Source organism: Ceratotherium simum, chromosome 23 (genome assembly GCF_057802395.1).
Source record: "Ceratotherium simum simum isolate JZ-2026a chromosome 23, ASM5780239v1, whole genome shotgun sequence".
Lineage (NCBI taxonomy): Eukaryota > Metazoa > Chordata > Mammalia > Perissodactyla > Rhinocerotidae > Ceratotherium > Ceratotherium simum.
Window position 1 is genome coordinate 43,163,010 of NC_141922.1, and position 20,854 is coordinate 43,183,863.

At 39.4% G+C, this 20,854-nt stretch overlaps 1 protein-coding gene across 5 annotated transcripts in view; it reads right to left on the reverse strand.

Annotated features, from left to right (window-relative positions):
• Positions 1 to 20,854, reverse strand: part of NDUFAF6 (NADH:ubiquinone oxidoreductase complex assembly factor 6) — a 38,473-nt gene that overhangs the window by 8,572 nt on the left and 9,047 nt on the right. For 4 of the 5 annotated variants that reach the window (XM_087447629.1, XM_087447630.1, XM_087447628.1 and 1 more), the window contains exons 3-8: positions 18,473 to 18,595; positions 13,451 to 13,507; positions 9,626 to 9,728; positions 7,389 to 7,522; positions 5,949 to 6,050; positions 3,798 to 3,854 (exon numbers count right to left, since the gene is read on the reverse strand). In XM_087447629.1, coding sequence (XP_087303755.1) covers positions 3,798 to 3,854; positions 5,949 to 6,050; positions 7,389 to 7,522; positions 9,626 to 9,728; positions 13,451 to 13,507; positions 18,473 to 18,595 — 576 coding nt within the window. Of the gene's footprint in view, positions 1 to 3,797; positions 3,855 to 5,948; positions 6,051 to 7,388; positions 7,523 to 9,625; positions 9,729 to 13,450; positions 13,508 to 17,309; positions 17,438 to 18,472; positions 18,596 to 20,854 lie in introns of those variants that run through there. The other variant, XM_087447632.1, reaches the window with a different exon arrangement.

The window sequence follows — 20,854 nt, forward strand, 5'->3', positions numbered from 1 at the left end:
TAAAAGCAAGAGAATAATAAATACAAAATTCAGGACAGCTTCTTGGAGGAGGAAGGCAGAGGCAAGGGGATGAGATGAGGAAAACACCTGAGTGCAATTTAATGGTGACATTCTAGTTCCTGGATTGAGTGGTGAGTTCATGGGTCTTCATTATGTTATGCTTTATAATACATGCATACATATATAGATATATTCATTTATAGATAACAAATATTAAACATTTTAAAAGAAATAAAAGAAAAAAATTTTGAAGATATTTTAGTGTTCTCTCTCCTTTTTTTGTGGAAAAAAGAGCTTGTGTTATTATTCATCATGTTCTGTAACCTGCTTTTTTTTTTTTTGTGAGGAAGATCAGCCCTGAGCTAACATCCATGCCAATCCTCCTCTTTTTGCTGAGGAAGACTGGCCCTGGGCTAACTTCTGTGCCCACCTTCCTCCACTTTATGTGGGACGCCGCCACAGCATGGCCTGACAAGCGGTGCATCAGTGCGCGCCCAGGATCTGAACCCAGGCCGCCAGTAGCAGAGCGTGCGCACTTCACCGCTAAGCCACAGGGCCGGCCCCGTGTAACCTGCTTTTTTTTGTGATCAACTTTCCATCTCTAAGAATTCTATTATGTTCATTTTAGTAGTTTTATAATATCCAATTTTAAGGAATAGTTAATGAAATTAAGGTACAGGGACAGGATAGAATATTATACAGCCATTAAATACTGTATTTATAGATATTTTTAATGATGTGGTTAAATGCTTGATAAGTAGGACACTGACATATAAAGTGTGATTTCAACTGCATAAAAAAATTCATTAAAAAAAGAACAGAATAGGGCCGGCCCCGTGGCTTAGCGATTAAGTGCACACGCTCCGCTGCTGGCAGCCCAGGTTCGGATCCCGGGCGCGCACCGAGGCACTGCTTGTCCGGCCATGCTGAGGCCGCGTCCCACATACAGCAATTAGAAGGATGTGCAGCTATGACATACAACTACCTACTGGGGCTTTGGGGGAAAAAATAAACAAATAAATAAAATTATAAAAAAAAAAAAAGAAGAGGGCCGGCCCCGTGGCTCAGCGTTGAAGTGCGTGCGCTCTGCTGCTGGCAGCCCGGGTTCGGATCCCGGGCGAGCACCGACACACCGCTTGTCCGGCCATGCTGAGGCCGTGTCCCACATACAGCAACTAGAAGGATGTGCAGCTATGACATACAACTATCTACTGGGGCTTTGGGGGAAAAAAAAATGAATAAATAAAAAAAAAATTAAAAAAAAAAAGAACAGAATAAATAGCATCTCTCTCTGGGTTTTGGAATTACAGGTGATTGTTATTTTCTTCTAATATTCTTTTTATATTGTCCAAATCTCTGAGAATGTATTGCTGTTATAATTAGGAGAAAACTCCATTAAAATACAGATAAAATGTGACCTCAAAATTAGAGTTCAACTGGACATTCACAAATTTGGTTCAAAGGAAAGTTTGGCTAATGGTAAATAAACTGTTCGAGGTAACAAATTCGTTGTGAAATTCTCAGACATTACAATTTCTGAATATGGCTTCTTAAAACCTCATCTATAGAGAACATACTACAGACTAGTCATTTTCAAATAGTTTTTAAACAGCAAAACCTTTTCTTTGAACAAAATAATTAACAGATGCCCCGTATATAGAACAACTAAGAAGAGATGTGCCCCAGCTGGAATGAAGGTGTACGCTAGAAGCAGTCCCTCAGGAATTGGTATATACTCCCTCCAGTTTCTCATGGCACAGGACGGAAACTGAGAGCTGGGCTCCAGCCTCAAGAGTTTCTGATTCAGTAGGTCTGCAGTGGGGCCCAAGATCTGCATTTCTAACAAGTTCCGAAGTGAGGCAGATACTGCTGGTCCAGGGACCACACCGTGAGAACCACTAGTCTAAGACAGCGGTTCTCAGGCCCAGCTGCACTTCACAATCCTGGGGGAGCTTTTTAAAAGTATCAATCCTGGATCCAACCTCTTAGATACTGTGATTTAATTGGTTTGGGGAGGGGCCCAACACTGTTTTAGGTTTTTTTGTTTTTAAGCTCCCCAAGTGATTTTAATGGGCATCCAGAGCTGAGAACAACCTTTTTTACAGAAGTGAACAAAACAGGGCCGGCCCCGTGGCTTGGTGGTTAAGTGCGCGCGCTCCACTGCTGGCGACCCGGGTTCAGATCCCGGGCTCGCACCGACGCGCTGCTTCTCCGGCCATGCTGAGGCCGCGTCCCACATACAGCAACTAGAAGGATGTGCAGCTATGACACACAACTATCTACTGGGGCTTTGGGGGAAAAAATAAATAAATAAAATCTTTAGAAGTGAACAAAACAAAGTCCTTAACCTTCACGGAGCTTAACTTAGAGAGTAAGTTAAAACAGCTGATGGTACATCACCAAATAACCATTAAGACCAAATAACCATTAAAAACGGTGATACAGAACAATACATGTTGGCATAGAAAGAGATGCTTGACACCCCATTTATACAAAAAACACATATGTAATTATATGAACATATAAAGTCCAGAAAGATGAACAGACATTATCTCTATAAAGGATGGAATTGTGAGAGGATTCTAATTTCTTCTTTTGCCTCCTCTTATATTAAGTGAATATCTAAAATATTAATATATTACTTTTATAATAAGTAAACCTAGTTAAGAAACAAAATGATTTCTTTTTTTTTTTTAAGATTTTTTTTATTTTTTCCCCCAAAGCCCCAGTAGATAGTTGTATGTCATAGCTGCACATCCTTCTAGTTGCTGTATGTGGGACGCGGCCTCAGCACGTCCCGAGGAGCGATGCGTCGGTGCGCACCCGGGATCCAAACCCGGGCCGCCAGCAGTGGAGTGCGTGCACTTAACTGCTAAACCACGGGGCCGGCCCAAGAAACAAAATGATTTCAAACACTCAGATCTGAGACACCTAGGATAGAAGCTGTGAAGGGACAAACAAATCTTGAAATGTATTTTAGGGAAAAAGAAGATATATTTGGTATTGTAGAAAATGCATGAGTTTTCAATTTTCAAAGATCACAAATCTTTGAACTTCGGTTTCTATCTATAAAATGAAATAAATCGTGCCTAAGATGACTAGGAATAATGTAGAAAATGACCTAGCTCAGAGCCTGTCCATAATAGGTGCTAAATAATTGGAAGCTATTCTCATTTCTTTATGTATTTTACAACAATGGTTCCCAAACCTGGCTACACATCAGAATCATCTGGGAAACTTTTTAAAATCACAGATTCTCCTAGGAACGGCCCCCTCCTCAATCACAAGAGTCTTATTTAGTAAGAATCTGTATTTTTTAAAAGTTTTCCAGGTTATTCCATTGGTCTGTGAATGAGTATTCAGGAACCAATGCTACAATATGGTCATGATACAGAAAAAAATTAATAGAATAATAAGTAATACTTACATAGCTATAAGTAGCCTAACAATCCTATAAGGTAGTTTCTCCTATGATACCCATTTTATCTATGAGTAAACTGAGGAACACAGTGGTTAAGGAACTTAGGGTTCCATGGCTAGTAAGTGACAAAGCAGATTCAAACCAATGCAGCCTAGCTGCAGTCAGTGCTAGTGACGACTCCACTCACCTGCCTCTGGGACGTACAGGCATGACCATCACCAAAAGAAGAATGTAACTAACAAAACCCACCCTAAGGGAGGGAAACAAAAACAAGACTCCACACTAAAGAACTGCACTGGGAACCTTATAAAATAGAACAAGAGATCACACACATCTGCTTCATTAATTAAACAGCCTTCTCTGTTAATCTACTTACCGTCTGAAGAAAGGCAGGAAATGCTTTCACAGGAACACTTTTGTGAAAGGACCGCGCCTGAAAACGAAGACAAAAGGAAACTGGTTTGAAATATAAATATTTCTGGAAACAAACACTCTCCCTCTGAAAGTGAACACACAGCAACACCAGCAGTTTAATAACAGTTTAATAAAAAGCAGAGAAAGCAAGAAAATAGCTCTTCCAAAGCAAGAAAATAGCTCTTGTCTCCTGCCGGTTAAGATTAACTTCCTAACCCTAAAGGACTCAGGAAAAAGTTCTATATTAACAATTCCATTCTTTTTACAGATTGGCTTTGGCATTTTCTACCTTATAACATCTTATACCTTCGACCCTCTGGATCTGTGGTAAGGGGTAAATGAAGAAATAACTTGCATTGAGAATCCCAGCACCTCCCCAGCTGAGATCGTCATTCATCTCCTGTTTACATGAATTTAAGATCCTCCTGGCTGATCTTCCTGCCTCTGTGTTCCCCAGCCTTTAATTCAATCCACGTGGCCAGCCAAATTAATGTCCTTAAGTCATTGTTTTATTTTTACTTTAACTTAACTCCCTGATAGATCAAGTCTCAACTATTCATCTTGGAATTCCAAGGCCTCCACATCTTGACTCTAACCTCATCTATCCAACCTAACTCCCTACCTCTCTAGACTGTGAAGCCCTAATGCCCCGTCAGGCTGATGCCCATCACACTGCATTCACCAAGCCCACTCCTGTCTCCAGGTCTTCGTTTATATTGTCAGATGCCGCCTCTACTTACTGACTCACTTCTTAACCCACTACACGGTGGTTTTACCGCCGTCTACTAAAACTGCTCTCAAGATCATCCACGATTTACTAATAATCATACCCATCTTTTTTCTTCAATCTCTCTGTGGCATGCAAAACTTGAACATTCCCCTGTCCTGGAATTTTCCCCTCCCTTGGTTTCCAAGACAGTGACTCAGTGCTCCTACTTCTTTGATCACTCTTTCCTTCTTCCTAATAAATGGCCCTTTCTCCTTCTACTTGAGAAATGGAGGTGGGCCTTGAGGTTCTGCCCTTCATCCTCTTGTCTAAATGTACATTCTCCTTGGGCAACAGCATCCAAACTTAGAGCTTTAACCATAAGCCTTCTACATGGATGACTCCCAAATCCATATCTCCAGTTCTGACCTCCTTCCAAAGTCACAATTCGGCTTTCTTCAATAGTCCATCTCCCTGAATGTCCTCTAACCCCCTTAAATTCAATGTCCAGCAGCTAGTCCAAAGTCTACTGATCAGCACCTTGCATACCACTGCTTTTTCACTGTAGTCTCTGAATGGCACCATCTATACTTGTACTCTGTGCAGTCTTCAACTTTCCCTCTTCCTGATTCTGCTATAATCCAGTTATCATGTCTAGTTGATTCTACCTCTGTTATGTGTGTGTGTGTGTGAATGTGGATATATATGTCTATATGTATAACATACACATACATATATACACATATATAAACATCTACCCTCTGTAAATCAGACACTCTTTAAATGTGGCAATAAGGAGATTATTTACTAGCGATTATTATTAGAGTAGGCAGGATGGAAGCTAAATTATAGCACAATGAACAGTGCCAGGGTGGCGAGGGCCTTGAAGTAATAAAGAATGCAGACCACTTATTCAAAAAAGGTCAGTTGGGAGGGAAAAATAAGAAACAGAAGAGTCCATGTGCTGCCCGTAACTTCAAAAGGCAGTAGCAACAAACCAGAAGATAAAAGGGGCAAGTTATCAGAGAGGCTGAAAACACCATCTGGGGACTGCTGAGTATGCAAGGTCTTAGAGGAGGTAGGAGAGGCATCGGCCTTGGCAAGGCAGAAAGACACACTGTCCCCTGAGAGACAGACAAATGGTGAGCGGATGGATCAGAGGGAGCCTAGCTCAGGAAGCTCAGGCTTGATTGACTCAGTAAAGGGTATATACATCTGCTGAGAGAGAAAAAGGGGGATTTTTAAAAAGTGGAAACTTTACAGTAGTCCCTGAGATAAATCTACAGGGATTTCAACGAGAGATGGAATACGGACTACCAAGTAGGGAATACTATAACAATGCTCTAAGAATAGCCACATCTAGAAATGATAGTTTCCTAAACGATTTGGCAAAAAGAGGCTACTTACATGCTTTAGGTGCAAGTGTGCCTGGCTGGCAATATCATATACCACATCTCTCACATTTTTATCTTGATTCTTCCGTAGAAAATCCTCTTGTGAAACACCATGCTGTGTGGGGAAATATACATTATATTAGGAATGGAAAAGCACAGTTAAAACTAACTTAGCTCAAGAAAACAGGTGATAGAACAGTATAATGCCTATTTTATTTTTAAAAATATATGTATGTGTACAAATATGTGTGTGTGTGAATACACAGACACACATATACATGCACACTTCTGGAAGAATATGCAACAAGATGTTAATTAACAACAGTTGTAGGTAGGACAAAAATATAAAAGCAAGACAATAAACAAATTTAAAAGAACAGACAATAATGAATCTCATACAGAAAACCAAGTTTTCATATACAATATTCTTTTTTAATGGATTACTTCCCCCTTTAAAATAAAGAGCATGCTAAGGTGAACACTAGGAACCATTACTGTAATGGCTCGGAAGGGAGCAAGGCATCAACACGAAGCCACACCAAGTGAGGTCCTCTGGAACTCCTTACTCACAGCTCCACCACAGACCTCAGATGCCTGACTGACACAATTCTGACCTGATAACTCTGAGCAAAAAAGCAATAAGCATTCCAAATCAAAACAACACTAAGATATCACCTCATGCCCGTTAGAATGGCTATAATCACCAAGACAAAAAACAACAAATGCTGGAGAGGATATGGAGAAACAGGAGCCCTCATACACAGCTGGTGGGAACGCAAACTGGTTGGTACAGCCTCTATGGAAATGGAGGTATGGAGATTCCTCAAAGAATTAAAAATAGAAATACCCTATGATCCAGCTATCCCACTACTTGGAATCTATCCAACAAACTTGAACTCAACAATCCAAAGAGGCTTATGCACCCCTACGTTCATTGCAGCATTATTCACCATAGCCAAGAAGTGGAAGCAACCCAAGTGTCCCCCGACTGATGACTGGATCAAGAAGATGTGGTATATAATATACGATGGAATACTAGTCAGCCATAAAAAAAGACAAAATCGTCCCATTTGCAACAACATGGATGGGCCTGGAGGGTATTATGTTAAGTGAAATAAGCCAGAAAGAGAAAGACAAACACTGTATGCTCTCACTCATATGTGGAATACAAACAAACACATGGACAGAGAAAACTGTATTGTGGTTACCAGGGGCAGTGGGGGTGGGGGGTGGGCACAAGGGGTGAAGGGAGACATGTATATGGTGATGGACAAACAAAAATGTACAACCCAAAATTTCACAATGTTATAAACTATTAAAACACCAATTAAAAAAAAAGCAATAAGCATTCGTTTCAAAGCAGTTACTTGAACAGACTAAGCAAAGAACCAAGAGATGACATCCCCATATATCCCTGAGGTAAATGATTAGAGGGCACAAATGACAGCCTTACCAGCATACAAATATCCATGGGAAGGAACACCCTTCTTCTGCTTCCATGATACGGCGTTGCTCTCAAGCAAGTGACAATGCCTTGTGCTTTTCCAATGTGACTCGCGGCATGATCTGCATGGAGATCCTTTATACCTATGATTTTAGAAATTAGACAACAGGGCTGCTCTTTTCTCTTTAAATGCAAAACTAATCAATAGAAGCAGCTTGGAGAAATTACTTAAACATGTAAAAGTAGGTGTTTATCCTATGTTTTATATCTGAAAAACAGGATTTATGAGAGCAAAACGGCACAAAGACAGACAGGTTGACCGTTTACCACTAAGAGGTTTCTGAATCTCAACTTTTTTTTTTTTTTTTTAATTTTATTTATTTATTTTTCCCCCAAAGCTCCAGTAGATAGTTGTATGTCATAGCTGCACATCCTTCTAGTTGCTGTATGTGGGACACGGCCTCAGCATGGCGGGAGAAGCAGCGCGTCGTGTGCGCCCCGGGGACCGAACCAGGGCCGCCAGCAGCGGAACCCACGCACTTAACCTCTAAGCCACGGGCCCGGCCTCAACTTTTATATAAAAGAGTTTTCTTGGGGTCAGCCCCGTGGCTTAGCGGTTAAGTGCACGCGGTCCGCCACTGGCGGCCCGAGTTTGGATCCTGGGCGCGCACTGACGCACCGCTTCTCTGGCCATGCTGAGGTGGCGTCCCATGTACAGCAACTAGAAAAATGCACAACTATCTACTGGGGCTTTGGGGAAAAAAAAGGAGGAGGATTAGCAATAGATGTCAGCTCAGAGCCAGTCTTCCTCAGCAAAAAGAGGAGGATTGGCACGGATGTTAGCTCAGGGCTGATCTTCCTCACCAAAAAAAAAAAAAAAAAAAAAAAGAGTTTTCCTCAGACTACAGCACACCGAAGACACATTTGGAATTTTAATCAGCTATGTGGAAAAACATTACAAGTCTTCCATTTCTTCTCCTCAATGCAATTTCCATATGACCTCATTTTAAGTATATGCTTAACAAACATTTTGCTCTTTGCTCCCTCCTTTCATTGTGCTAGCAAACATGTCACCAAGTGTGCAGGCAGAACAGGCCTGGGAAACTCAACACGGACTTGTGTTACTCCTTTAGGGTGACATAAAGATATATTACTTTCTTCATAAGAGATGGTATTGCCCTTGGCCCAAATAATTTCTTCATTACAATAAGACCTCACCAACTTAGAACAAAGTCAGATGAGGAAAAATATCATCTAAATTACTTATTTAAAAAAAAAAAAGGAGCTGGCCCCATGGCTTAGTGGTTAAGTGCGCATGCTCTGCTACTGGCGACCCGGGTTCGGATCCTAGGCGCGCACCGACGCACCGCTTCTTCAGCCACGCTGAGACTGCGTCCCACATACAGCAACTAGAAGGAGGTGCAGCTATGACATACAACTATCTACTGGGGCTTTGGGGAAAAAAAAAAGGAGGAGGATTGGCAATAGATGTTAGCTCAGAGCCAGTCTTCCTCAGCAAAAAGGAGGATTAGCGTGGATGTTAGCTCAGGGCTAATCTTCCTCAAAAAAAAAAAAAAGAAAGAAAGAAAAAGAAAACTCTCATAAAAACTTTTAGAAATGCAGTTTTATTTCTTCCACTTTTTAATTTTTTTACATGGGGAAGTATTATCGACAGAGAAGGAAGAGTCAGGCCACAGGCCTTCCAAACTGTAGGAAATGCTATTATAAAAAAGTAAAATTAGGGCCAGCCCAGCGCCGTGGTGGTTAAGTTCTCGCGCTCTACTTCGGTGGCCCGGGGTTCGCAGGTTTGGATCCCAGGAGCAGACCTACGCACTGCTTATACTGTGGCAGCATGCCATATAAAGTAGAGGAAAATGGGCACAGATGTTAGGCCAGGGAGAATCTTCCTCAGCAAAAAAGAGGACGATTGGCAACAGATGTTACCCCAGGGCTAATCTTCCTCAAAAAAAAAAGTAAAATCATCTGCAATTCCCAGATTATTAATTACAGTATTCCCATGAGGTAGCTCAAGTACTTTTATGAGAGCCTGAGAATTCTGATTAGTCTGCACTCCAAAGAAAGACATATATTCTCCTTCTTGCTCAAAAAAAAAATGTTTTTCCTTTATAGACAGTGCAAAGAAAAGCTTCAGTGTTAAACTGGTTAGATTGTCAAATTATGAAAGAGTGAAGTCTGAAAGGTATTTTCTTTGAAAACGAGAAATAGAAAATAGAAAAAAAACTTACCCAGTATTTCTAGTGTTAAATAAAGAAGAGAGCTCTGTGTGTTTTCAGCATAACTTTCCAGTTCCTGGATATTACGATAAGCTTTGTCATCCAAATTTTTTTCCTACAGTCAAACAAAATGCAAATAAAGTTTGCTAAATTGTCAATATTTTATAAAGAAATGGCACTATTTTTTGCCCTAAAGAATTCAATAAAAAATAAAAATATTTAGTATATATTTAGTATACAATAAGATTAAAATAAAACTAAAATATTAAAGTCTTACACATTCAATACTTACAAATCACCCCTCAAAATGATACCTCAGGAATAATCTCAATGCACAAAACATCATGGACATTGTGTTGGCTTAATTTTTAATTCCTTTAAACCCCAATTTCACCTAAATTTTTAATTTCTTCTAAAGCCCTATCATGAAAAACTGACTTAACTGAGCTCTTACTTAAGCACTTTAGACATTATCTTCTTAATCCTAATAATGCCCTCCAAAGACAAGGAATTAATACTTTTTCCATTTTACAGATGAAGAAACTGAGTCATGGGCACATTAAGCAATATGCCTAAGGTCATATAGCTAATAAATGATGGGGATAGGATTCAAATCCATACATTTTGACTGTTAAGCCCATGCTCTTAAGAAAGAAAACGTGCCTAGAAAAAGAAAGGAGATCATAATCAGATGCCACCCCCAAAAGGAAACCACGCTCAATCAAGTAACAGGGTTGATTACCCGAACATATTATGTTCGAGAAACAGAAAAATGTAAATCATAGAGCAAGAACATCTAGCCACTTTTATAATAATACATTTACAAAAACTCTATTGCCAAGGTAATACCCCCCTGCCTCCTTTTTTCCAATCAGGAGAAAATGGCACTAGCAATGATCCCAGGAAAAAAAATATGTCCAAATCTTTTACATTTTTAAAAATTGAGACATAATTCACATACCATAAAATTTACCCTTTTAAAATATATAATTCAGTGTTTTTTAGTATGTTCACAAAGTTGTGCAACTATCACTACTATCTAATTCCAGAATGTTTTTATCACCTCAAAAAGAAATCCCATATCCATTAAGCAGTCACTTCCCATTTCCCCCTCCCCTCATTCCCTGGCAAATCACTAATCTACTTTCTGTCTCCATGGATTTGTCTGTTCTGGACATTTTATAAAAATGCAATGATACAATATGTAGCTTTTTGTATCTGGCTTCTTTCAATTAGCATGTTTTCAAGGTTCATCCATGTTGGAACATCTATCGGTACCTCATTCTTTTTAATTGGAGAAATTATTAATAATATTCCAATGTATGGATATACCACATTGATGTTTATTCATTCACTGATAGACTATGGGTCGTTCCCACTTTTGGACTATTATGAACAATGCTGCTATGAACATCTGTGTACAAGTGTTGTGTGGACATGTAAGTTTTCATTTCTCTTGGGCATAAACGTGGGAGTGAACTTGCTGGGTCCACGGTAACTCTATGTTTAACCTTCTGAAGAACTGCCAAACTGTTTTTCCAAAGTGGCTGCATTATTTTACATTTCCACCAGCGATGTATGAAGGTTTCCAATTTCTCCACATCCTCACAAACACTTTTATTGTTTGTCTTTTTTATTATAGCATCCTAATGGTGTGAATTGGTAGCTCATTGTGGTTTTGATGTGCATTTCCCTAGTGAGAATATGCTGAGTATCTTTTTAGGGGGTTATTGGTCATTTGTTTGTCCTCCTTGGAGAAATGTTTACTCAAATCGTTTGCCCATTTTTAAATTGGGTTGTCTTTTTATTGTTCAGTTGTAAGAGTTCTTTACATATTCTAGATACTAGTCCCTTATCAAATATACCACTGGCAAACATTTTCTCCCATTTTCCTATATTGTTTTTTCACTTTCTTGAAGTTTTTAATTTTGACTAAGTCCAATTATCTATTTTTTTTTATTGCCTATGCCTTTGGTATCATATTTAAGAAATCACTGCCTAACCTAAAGTTACAAAGATTTATACCTATGTTTTCTCCGAAGAATTTTACAGTTTTAACTCTGACATTTAGTTCTTTGATCCATTTTGAGTTAGTTTTTGTCTATGGTGTGATGTAGGAGTCCAAACTCATTCTTTTGCTTGTGGGTATCCAGTTGTACCAGCATTATTTGTTGAAAAGGCTCTTCTTTCCCCACTCAATTATCTTCACACCCTGGTCAAAAATCAATTGACTATAAATATATGGGTTTATTTCTGGACTCTCAATTCTATTCCATTGATTTATATGTCTATGCCATGCCAATACCACACAATTTTATTACTGTAACTTTGTAGTTAAGTTTTGAAATCAGGAAATGTGAGTCCTCCAACTTCGTTCTTCTTTTTCAAGACTGTTTTGGCAATTCTGGGTCCTTCGCATTTCATTATGAATTTTAGGATCAGCTTTCCAATTTCTGCAAAGAAAGGCAGCTGGAAGTTCTATAGGGATTGCACTGAATCTATAGATCAATGCAGGGAGATTGATCCCAGTCCTTTACTTTTAAATATCCCTCTCTACAAATGCCAAATGTTATTTAACACTAAACAAATAAGATATCTTTGTCTTGAGTGCTCTAATTTTCTTTACCTCATAAAAACAGAAGACACCTGAAAAATAGATTTTCTTAATGATAATTAACTCTGTAGGCCAACAGAGCAATTTTTTTAAATGTTGAAGTCATTATCTCTCACTTTGGCTTATATGATTACTACTATAGCCTATGGTTATTAATAAATTGTATCCAAATAAACTAAGTAAACTCACATTTTCAAGGCAACAGTATGTGATAAGTATCAGGCCAATGAGGACACTGAGCCGACAACGTGTCAGAAAGATTACACAAGTTAGCACAGGCCATAGAGCAATGTGCACGCTTGGTTGGAACTAGAATTTAATTCAAAGAACTTAGTATAGGATTCCATTCACTTGAACTATCCGACTTCCCTGGTTTCCTCTACTATTTGGACAGAGATCCAAGTACTGGTGTACATAAAGATATGTGTATAACTACTCAAGTTTTGATGATATTAGGGAATTACCTGTAATTTTTTAAGCAATGATAATCATACTGTGATTATGTTTTTTAAAATTTTTTATCGGGCCGGCTCTGTGGCTTAGCGGTTGAGTGCGCGCGCTCTGATGTTGGCGGCCCGGGTTCGGATCCCGGGCGCGCCCCAAGGCACCACTTCTCCGTCCAGCGCGAGGCCGAGTCCCACGTACAGCAACTAGAAGGATGTGAACCTATGACATACAACTATCTGCTGGGGCTTTGGGGGGAAAAAAATGAATAAATAAAACCTTTAAAAAAAAAAAAAAAATTTTTTATCTTTTCAAGATACATATATATTTGCAGATGAAATGATATGATGTCTGGGGTTTACTTTAAAATAATCCAATGGGGCTTGGTGAGGGGAGTTGGTAGAATATTTATGAAATAAGATTGGACATGTTTATCACTATTAAAGTTGGGTGACAGATACATCAAAATATATTAGACTATTCTCTCTACTTTTGTATAAGTCTGAAAATTTCCATTTAAAAAAACGAAAATAGCAGAGTGTGGGTGTCCACACCCATGCCTCTCCCTGGGTGCCTGTCTCTGCCTGTCTGTCTCAAGGTGAAGGGGCAGAGGGCTGAGGTGGGCGGCATGCAGTGGAGAATGGATAAAATGGCACAGTTCTCTAAAATTTTCCTTCCTCCAAAATATAATACACATATTAAAATATTTCCTCCCTGGAGAATTAGCTTAAGGATTAAAAAGGAAGAAAAAACTTAAGACTTCAGCAATTTCAACTTACTCTTTCATCAATGATTTTCATAAGCCATCTTTTAGTCAGATTATGTCTTTTGACAGCCTAAAAAAACAAGAGTGTTGTAAGTTTTTACAAAGTACTAGCAATGACTTCTGCAGATCTCAATAAAGTAAACAAACCAAATACAAAACTAGGTAAGGGAACATTTGTCGTAACTCATCACCAGATGGACAATTGTGTTAAAGAAATATCAGGGAAAAAGCAAATGTCCCTAGAAAACATTTCAAAATAGTTCCAAGTAAAGATAATATGTCCAAAACTTTTCCACTAACCTATCTTTTCTTCCTATACTATTAGTAATCTAATGATTCTACTTTCAAAACAAGAATTAAATACCGAGCTTCTGTTATGTGATGTGCTCTGCCTTCTAGGCTTACTTATGACACACAAACTTTTTTCCATAGGATAAAGAGTCTATTTAGCAAAAACAACCACTTCTCCAAAAATGAAGAGTAACTAAAAGTCCAAAGAAAATAATCTACAGGGTACAGTGTTATCTTAACAAGTAAGACACTCCAATAGGAAAGAACACACCTAGTGCCCAGATCTTGGTCTCTACTACCATTCTCCCCAAAGCAAACAGGGCTAGAAAAATGGGTGATTCCAGAGCCAGAGCAAGGGAAAGTCAGAATGATACCAGAATATTTTATTGTGCCAGAAAATAGAAAGTGCTCAAAAAACTGACGGGGGTGCACGTCATAAGGACATAGGAGCCAGTTTGAAGGGGCTCCCACTGTCCAAATCTGGGACAGTTTGAACTCCAGAATAAGTATAGTAACGAATTACAAACTACTGGAAAAAACAGGAATTCATGAGTCCACACCAATAATTAATAAACAAATAAATAAATATAGGAGATCGAGAACTTGTCCTCATAGCAGAATGCCAAAAGCCGACTGGTAATGCAGACAGAGTGCTCGAGTTTGGAAATTATCATTTTATAGTCATAATAGTAAAGATTGAATCAGACAAGAACTATCAATGAATGTTACGTTTAGGGGGAAATTGATGAGGAGCAGGATATTTCCATAGTCTTAAAGCTGATTAGTTGCAAGAGGAATTATAATTAAACAGTGGGAAAACCAGGCAACATCTTGACTGGGTGATGAAAATGAACAATGCCAAGAAAGCACAGATGGACAAAGTGTGCCTCCAGATGTGATACCCTGAGAAGAACATACCACCCATGCAGTATTCTGGCCAAGACTGCATAAACCAAATCTAATCATGAGAAAACATCAGACAAATCCAAAACAAGGAATGTTCTAAAAAAAGTGAGGGGCTATACTCTTCAAAAATGTCAATGTCATAGAAGACAAAGAGAAACTACAGAAATGGTCCACATTAAAGTAGGCTAAAGAGACATGACAACTAAATATCTGACCCGAGACTGGATCCTATACTGGAGGGGAAAAATACCATAGTGGATAGTATTGGGTCAACTGACAAAATTGGAATATAAATGGAAAATTAGGTAAAAGTGTCAGACCAAAGTTAAATTTACAAAAGTCAATAACTGTTCCGGTTATATAAGAAAATATTAGGAAATACTCACTAAAGTACTTAGGGATAAAGGGCCATGATGTATGTAACTTACACTCAAATGATTCAAAAAAAAATTACGAGTGTGAAAATACACACACACACATAGAGAGAGAGCACATATGCACACGTGAGTGAGCACTGCACAAATGAGTAACAAATGGGATAAAATGTTAACAACACGTGAATCTGGATAAAGGGTAAAGTGTTCTTTAAATTTTGTAACCTTTCTGAAAATTTGAAATTATTTCCAAATAAGTTTTAAAAACACAGTTTTCTTGCCAACACTAAGTATATTTTCACAATAAATAAATATGGTAGTGAAACAAAGTCTTTGGAATATCCTATACTTGAAGACTCTAAGATGTGACTGATAGTAAAATGCATAGGCTAGCACGCTCATCGACACACATTTATGTGACAAAGGGTGGAAGCACGGAGAACAGAGCCCACTTTGCCTGGCAGAAATCTAACAGAAGCTAAAAGGGCTGCATGGAGTTGGTTCTGGGTACTCAGTACTACTACTGTTACCCAGCAGGACTCCCTAGAGGCCTTTCTCCCCAATCCCAGGAACCAGCCTGGGAATCCTCAGTCATTACAGAGTCCTGATCTTGTTTTATTTTTTACGAGTCTGAGTGGGGTGGGGCATGTTTGATCTTTGTAACCACACCATCAAGCACCATTCTTAGAACATAAAAGTACTTTAAAAATATTTAGTCACTAAAAAGTCAGATTCCTGGGGCCGGCCCAGTGGCACAAGCGGTTAAGTGCACGCATTCCGCTTCGGTGGCCCGGGGTTCAAGGGTTCGGATCCCGGGTGCACACCGCTTGTCACACCATGCTGTGGCGGCGTCCCATGTAAAGTAGAGGAAGATGGCCACAGATGTTAGCTCAGGGCCAATCTTCCTTGGCAAAAAAAAAAGAGAAGGTTTGGCATTGGATGTTAGCTCAGGGCTGATCTTCCTCACCAAAAAAAAAAAAAAAACTCAGATTCTATTTACTCAAGGCTGAGACTATAACAGGTGTAGTTCCTTGGCCACAAAATATAGCTCTTCTGTCTGCTTCTGAAGGAAATCAGAGATCAAGGTAAAAAATAAATATTTATAAGAAATATAAAACCTGCTGAATAAAGTATCAAGAACTTTGGAAATAGAAGCCACATAGAATAAAAACCTGGGCTATATACATAAATTCAAACTGCACTAACATTAATACACAGAGAAATGGAGAAGACCATATCAAATGTATAAGAAATTATGGATATTCAACTATTTTGTACCAAAAAGCACCAACGAAACACGGCGGCAGGAAAGTGCTCTCTGGACAACACACTGTCACTGGTTCCCTATCTCATCTTCTAAAGGAGCTGACACTCCCGAAAGAACCAATGGAAAGTTTCAGTGGACAGGGGCACAACAGCACATGCTCCAGCAGAATGGAGAACATGCAATGGGGACAACTGCTCTGAACACTGCCTGCTTCTTTCAAATATTCCTATTAACCTTCAACACCAGTCACATCAGAATGCTGGACAACATCAATCATCAAGATTCAAGCAGCTATTAAAACTGGAAAAATTGGCATACATGTAAACATTCTGTAATTCAGATATGTCTTCTGGTTTTTGCTTTTTTTTTTTTTTTGCTGAGGAAGATTTTCCCTGAGCTAACATCTGTTGCCAATCTTCCTCTTTTTGTATGTGAGCCGCCAGCACAGCATGGCCACTGGCAGACCAGTGTTGTAGGTCCACGCCCGGGAACTGAACCAGGGCCGCCAAAACGGAGCGTGCCGAACTTAACCACTAGGCCACCAGGACTGGCCTGTCTTCTGATTTTTTTAAGAGAAGCCAAGGGAAGATAAATTTGTGTTAAAGGAATCTCAGATCTTCCATGATATTTCCTGACAAAGGCCAGAAACTTCAATGCAAGTCTTAGCATAAAACTCTACTGCAGTCAAGTTTGTGTATAAAATAATAAATAGAAAGAGTTTCTGATTTCACAGAAACTTTTCTCTAAACTGAGTCACCGGCCGGCTCCGTGGCTTAGCGGTTAAGTGCGTGCGCTCTGATGCTGGCGGCCCGGGTTCGGATCCCGGGCACGCCCCGAGGCACCACTTCTCCGTCCAACGTGAGGCCGAGACCCACGTACAGCAACTAGAAGGATGTGAACCTGTGACATACAACTATCTGCTGGGGCTTTGGGGGGAAAAAAAATGAATAAATAAAAAATCTTTAAACTGAGTCACCTAGGTCAAGGTTCTAGAAGTGGGACAAATAGAGACAAACAACTAATCTAATACTCACAGCTTCCCATCCACTTTTTCTTCTCAGTCCCTGGTGGGGAGAGAGGGCCTGGCTTTCCATCCTTACTGGGGCTCTGTGAAGTCAATCTGGGGCCCAGAAATGGGGCCTGCCTCTGCTGGCACGCAGACCTGAGAAGAGGTGTACCACTGTCAAGCCTGTCAGGGGCTCCTGTTATAGAAACTGTCTTGTGGCACTATCATATTACAATGGGGATACAGATCAGTGACGAACGACACCTAATTCCCTTCCTCCGTTCATAGTTTAGCATATTTCTAAACTCTGCATGGCTGTTTATGAATGAGGGGTCCATATAACTGCTTTAATGTAAACCATTTACTACATACATCTAGCTATACAAATAATACTCTAGTCCATAGGTTTCCATTCTCTAATACCTAAAATTTATCAACGAATAAGCAATTCTATCAAACCAGACAAAGTAGTTTTAGATTTGTGCCTGGACGATGGTGGGAGCAAGTCTCCCTTCACAAAAGATCAATACATGTTTTTCTACAGCCCAGAATATGGATTAAAGCACTGAGATAAGGAGCTGCTGGGCACACAGAACAGAAAACCTACCGGCCGTTGCCTCAAAATTTGTAGGGTTTAAATTCTGCAACCAGGGCTGGCCCGGTAGTGCAAGCAGTTAAGTGCTCGCGCTCCACTGCGGCGGCCCAGGGTTCGCTGGTTCGGATCCCAGGCGCACACCGACACATCAATTGTTAAGCTGTGCTGCAGCGGCATCCCATATAAAGCAGAGGAAGATGGGCACGGATGTTAGCCCAGAGCCAGTCTTCCTCAGCAAAAAAAAAAAAAAAAAAAAAAAAGAGGAGGATTGGCAGATGTTAGCTCAGGGCTGATCTTCCTCACCAAAAAAAAAAAAAATTCTGCAACCCAAGGTGTAGAAAATAAATATGTAATTTATAACATAAAGAGACCAGATTCCCTTTTTTTTCCTTTAATAAAGAAATACATCAAAGATCTGTGCAAATTATCGGCAGATGATTTTTAATTCATTTATCAAAACTAACATAGACCTGAATATTACACAAGCCTAAGAATATTTTCAGGATAGATTCCCCATTGCCACTATCCAAATTGTATGCATCAGAAGTATGCTCAAATAACATTCTTACAAATTAAAAGCAGTATTTTTCTTTTACCTTCCACAATTCAATGGCCACAGGCTGGTGTGGTGGATTGTCACAGTATATATCGTCCACAGTTTTCCTCCAAAACTGCATTCGCATCAGTCCAATTGTTTTCTCAGAGACTGAGTCCTTAACCTGTAAACAGGGTTTAAAAACTTTAATAAATACTGTTTACAGTCTCAAAAGTCAATATTCGTGACTTCATAATCACATAATTCAGCCAAAAACAAGTTTAATTCTGTACATTTCAATTTTCCCTTGAAGTTATCTATCAGTTAAATCATTGGCATTATGAGTTTCCTAAGTAAAAGCCGCAAATTATTTGTTACTTATTCAAAAATATTTTTGGGGCCAGCCTGGTGGTGCAAGGAGTTAAGTGCGCGTGGTCTGCTGCGGCGGCCCAGGGTTCGCCAGTTCGGATCCCGGGCGCACAGTGACGCAGCACTTGTCAGGCCATGCTGTGGCAGGCGTCCCATATAAAGTGGAGGAAGATGGGCACGGATGTTAGCCCAGGGCCAGTCTTCCTCAGCAAAAAAAAAAAAAAAAAAAAGAGGAGGATTGGCAGATGTTAGCTCAGGGCCCATCTTCCTCACCAAAAAAAAAAAAATATTTTCAAGCATTCAAAAATAGGCAATATTCTTCTAGAAATAAACTGCAAGAAAAAAACAGAGAGGGAGGGAAAATATTTAGATTAAAAGAAATTTAAGAGATAGATCCACCAGTTGCAACATGTGAACCTTATTTGAATCCTGATTTGAAGAGAGATACAATTGGGAAAATCTGAACACTGGATGTTTAACGATATTAAGGAACTACTGTTAAATTTTTAATGTATGACAATGCTATTGTGGTTATTTTTTCAAAGTGAGTTATCTTTTAGAGATATATACTGAAATATTCACAGATGGAAATAGTTACAAGACTTACTTCAAAACAACCCGGAAGTGGGGATGCGGTGGGTATGGACAGAGACGGAAAAACAAGATTGGCTCTGAGTTAGTAACAGTTGCAGCTGGGTGATGGGTATATAGGGGTTCATTATACTACTCTCTCTAATTCTATATTTGAAATTTTCCATAATAAAAAATTTTTAAAAAATAAGTAGAAGAAAAACAATCCTCACTAGGTTAGTAATACTAAAAATATTTTTAAGTCTGAAGATAACCGATGAAATAGAACCAGGGGCTTTTTAGAGGAGGCGGATAAGGAACCAACATTTATCAAATTTATCAAATGTCTGCCAGGCCCTGTGCTAAGTAATGCCCCAGAGATTATCTGATCACAGTCCTCACAACAAACTCACGGGGTCATTACCAATACGGCCATTTTACAAATACAGAAATTATGGCTCAAAAAGGTAGTAGTTTATCCCATGCTCTGCATACTCACAGCTCTTATAACCATAAGGATATGCAAAAGATTATGGGTGAGAGGAGGGGTTGACTATAAAGGGGTATATGAGGGAATTTTTTTGGTTGATGAAATTGTTCTGTATCATGACTACTGTGGTGAATACGTGACTCAATGCATTTTTCAAAATCTATAGAACTGTACACCACAAAAAGTGAATTTTACTATATGTACATTTAAATAAACTGATTCAGGGCCGGCCCCGTGGCTTAGTGGTGAACTGCGTGCGCTCCGCTGCTGGCGGTCCGGGTTCGGATCCCGGGCACGCACCAACGCACCGTTCTCCAGCCATGCTGAGGCCGCGTCCCACATACAGCAACTAGAAGGATGTGCAGCTATGACATACAACTATCTACTGGGGCTTTGGAGGGAAAAAAATAAATAAATAAAATCTTTAAAATAAATAAATAAATAAACTGATTCATTCATTCACTAAGTAATTTTTAAAAAGAAAATCTTCTTTTTAGACTGTCTCCCTGACTCACAACTGATTAAGAATGGCGTTAGGGGGCCGGCCCCGTGGCTTAGTGGTTAGGTGTGTGCGCTCCACTGCTGGCGGCCCGGGTTCGGATCCCGGGCGCACACCGACGCACCGCTTCTCCGGCCGTGCTGAGGCCGTGTCCCACATACAGCAACTACAAGGATATGCAACTATGACATACAACTATCTACTGGGGCTTTGGGGGAAAAAATAAATAAAATTTAAAAAAAAAAAAGAAAAAAGCATGAACTTTTAAAAAAAAAAAGAGAATGGCGTTAGGTTCAGTCAAGAATCACCAACGTGTGCTAAATCTAAGAGGTAAATTATTTTTTAATTGAGATATAACGCATATATTGTGAAATGATCACAGTAAGTCTAGTTAACATCTTCACCACACATAGTTACAAACTTTTTTCTTGTGATGAGAACTTTCAAGATCTACTCTCTGAGCAACTTTCAAACATACAATACAGTGTTATTACCTATATTCACCATGCTGTACA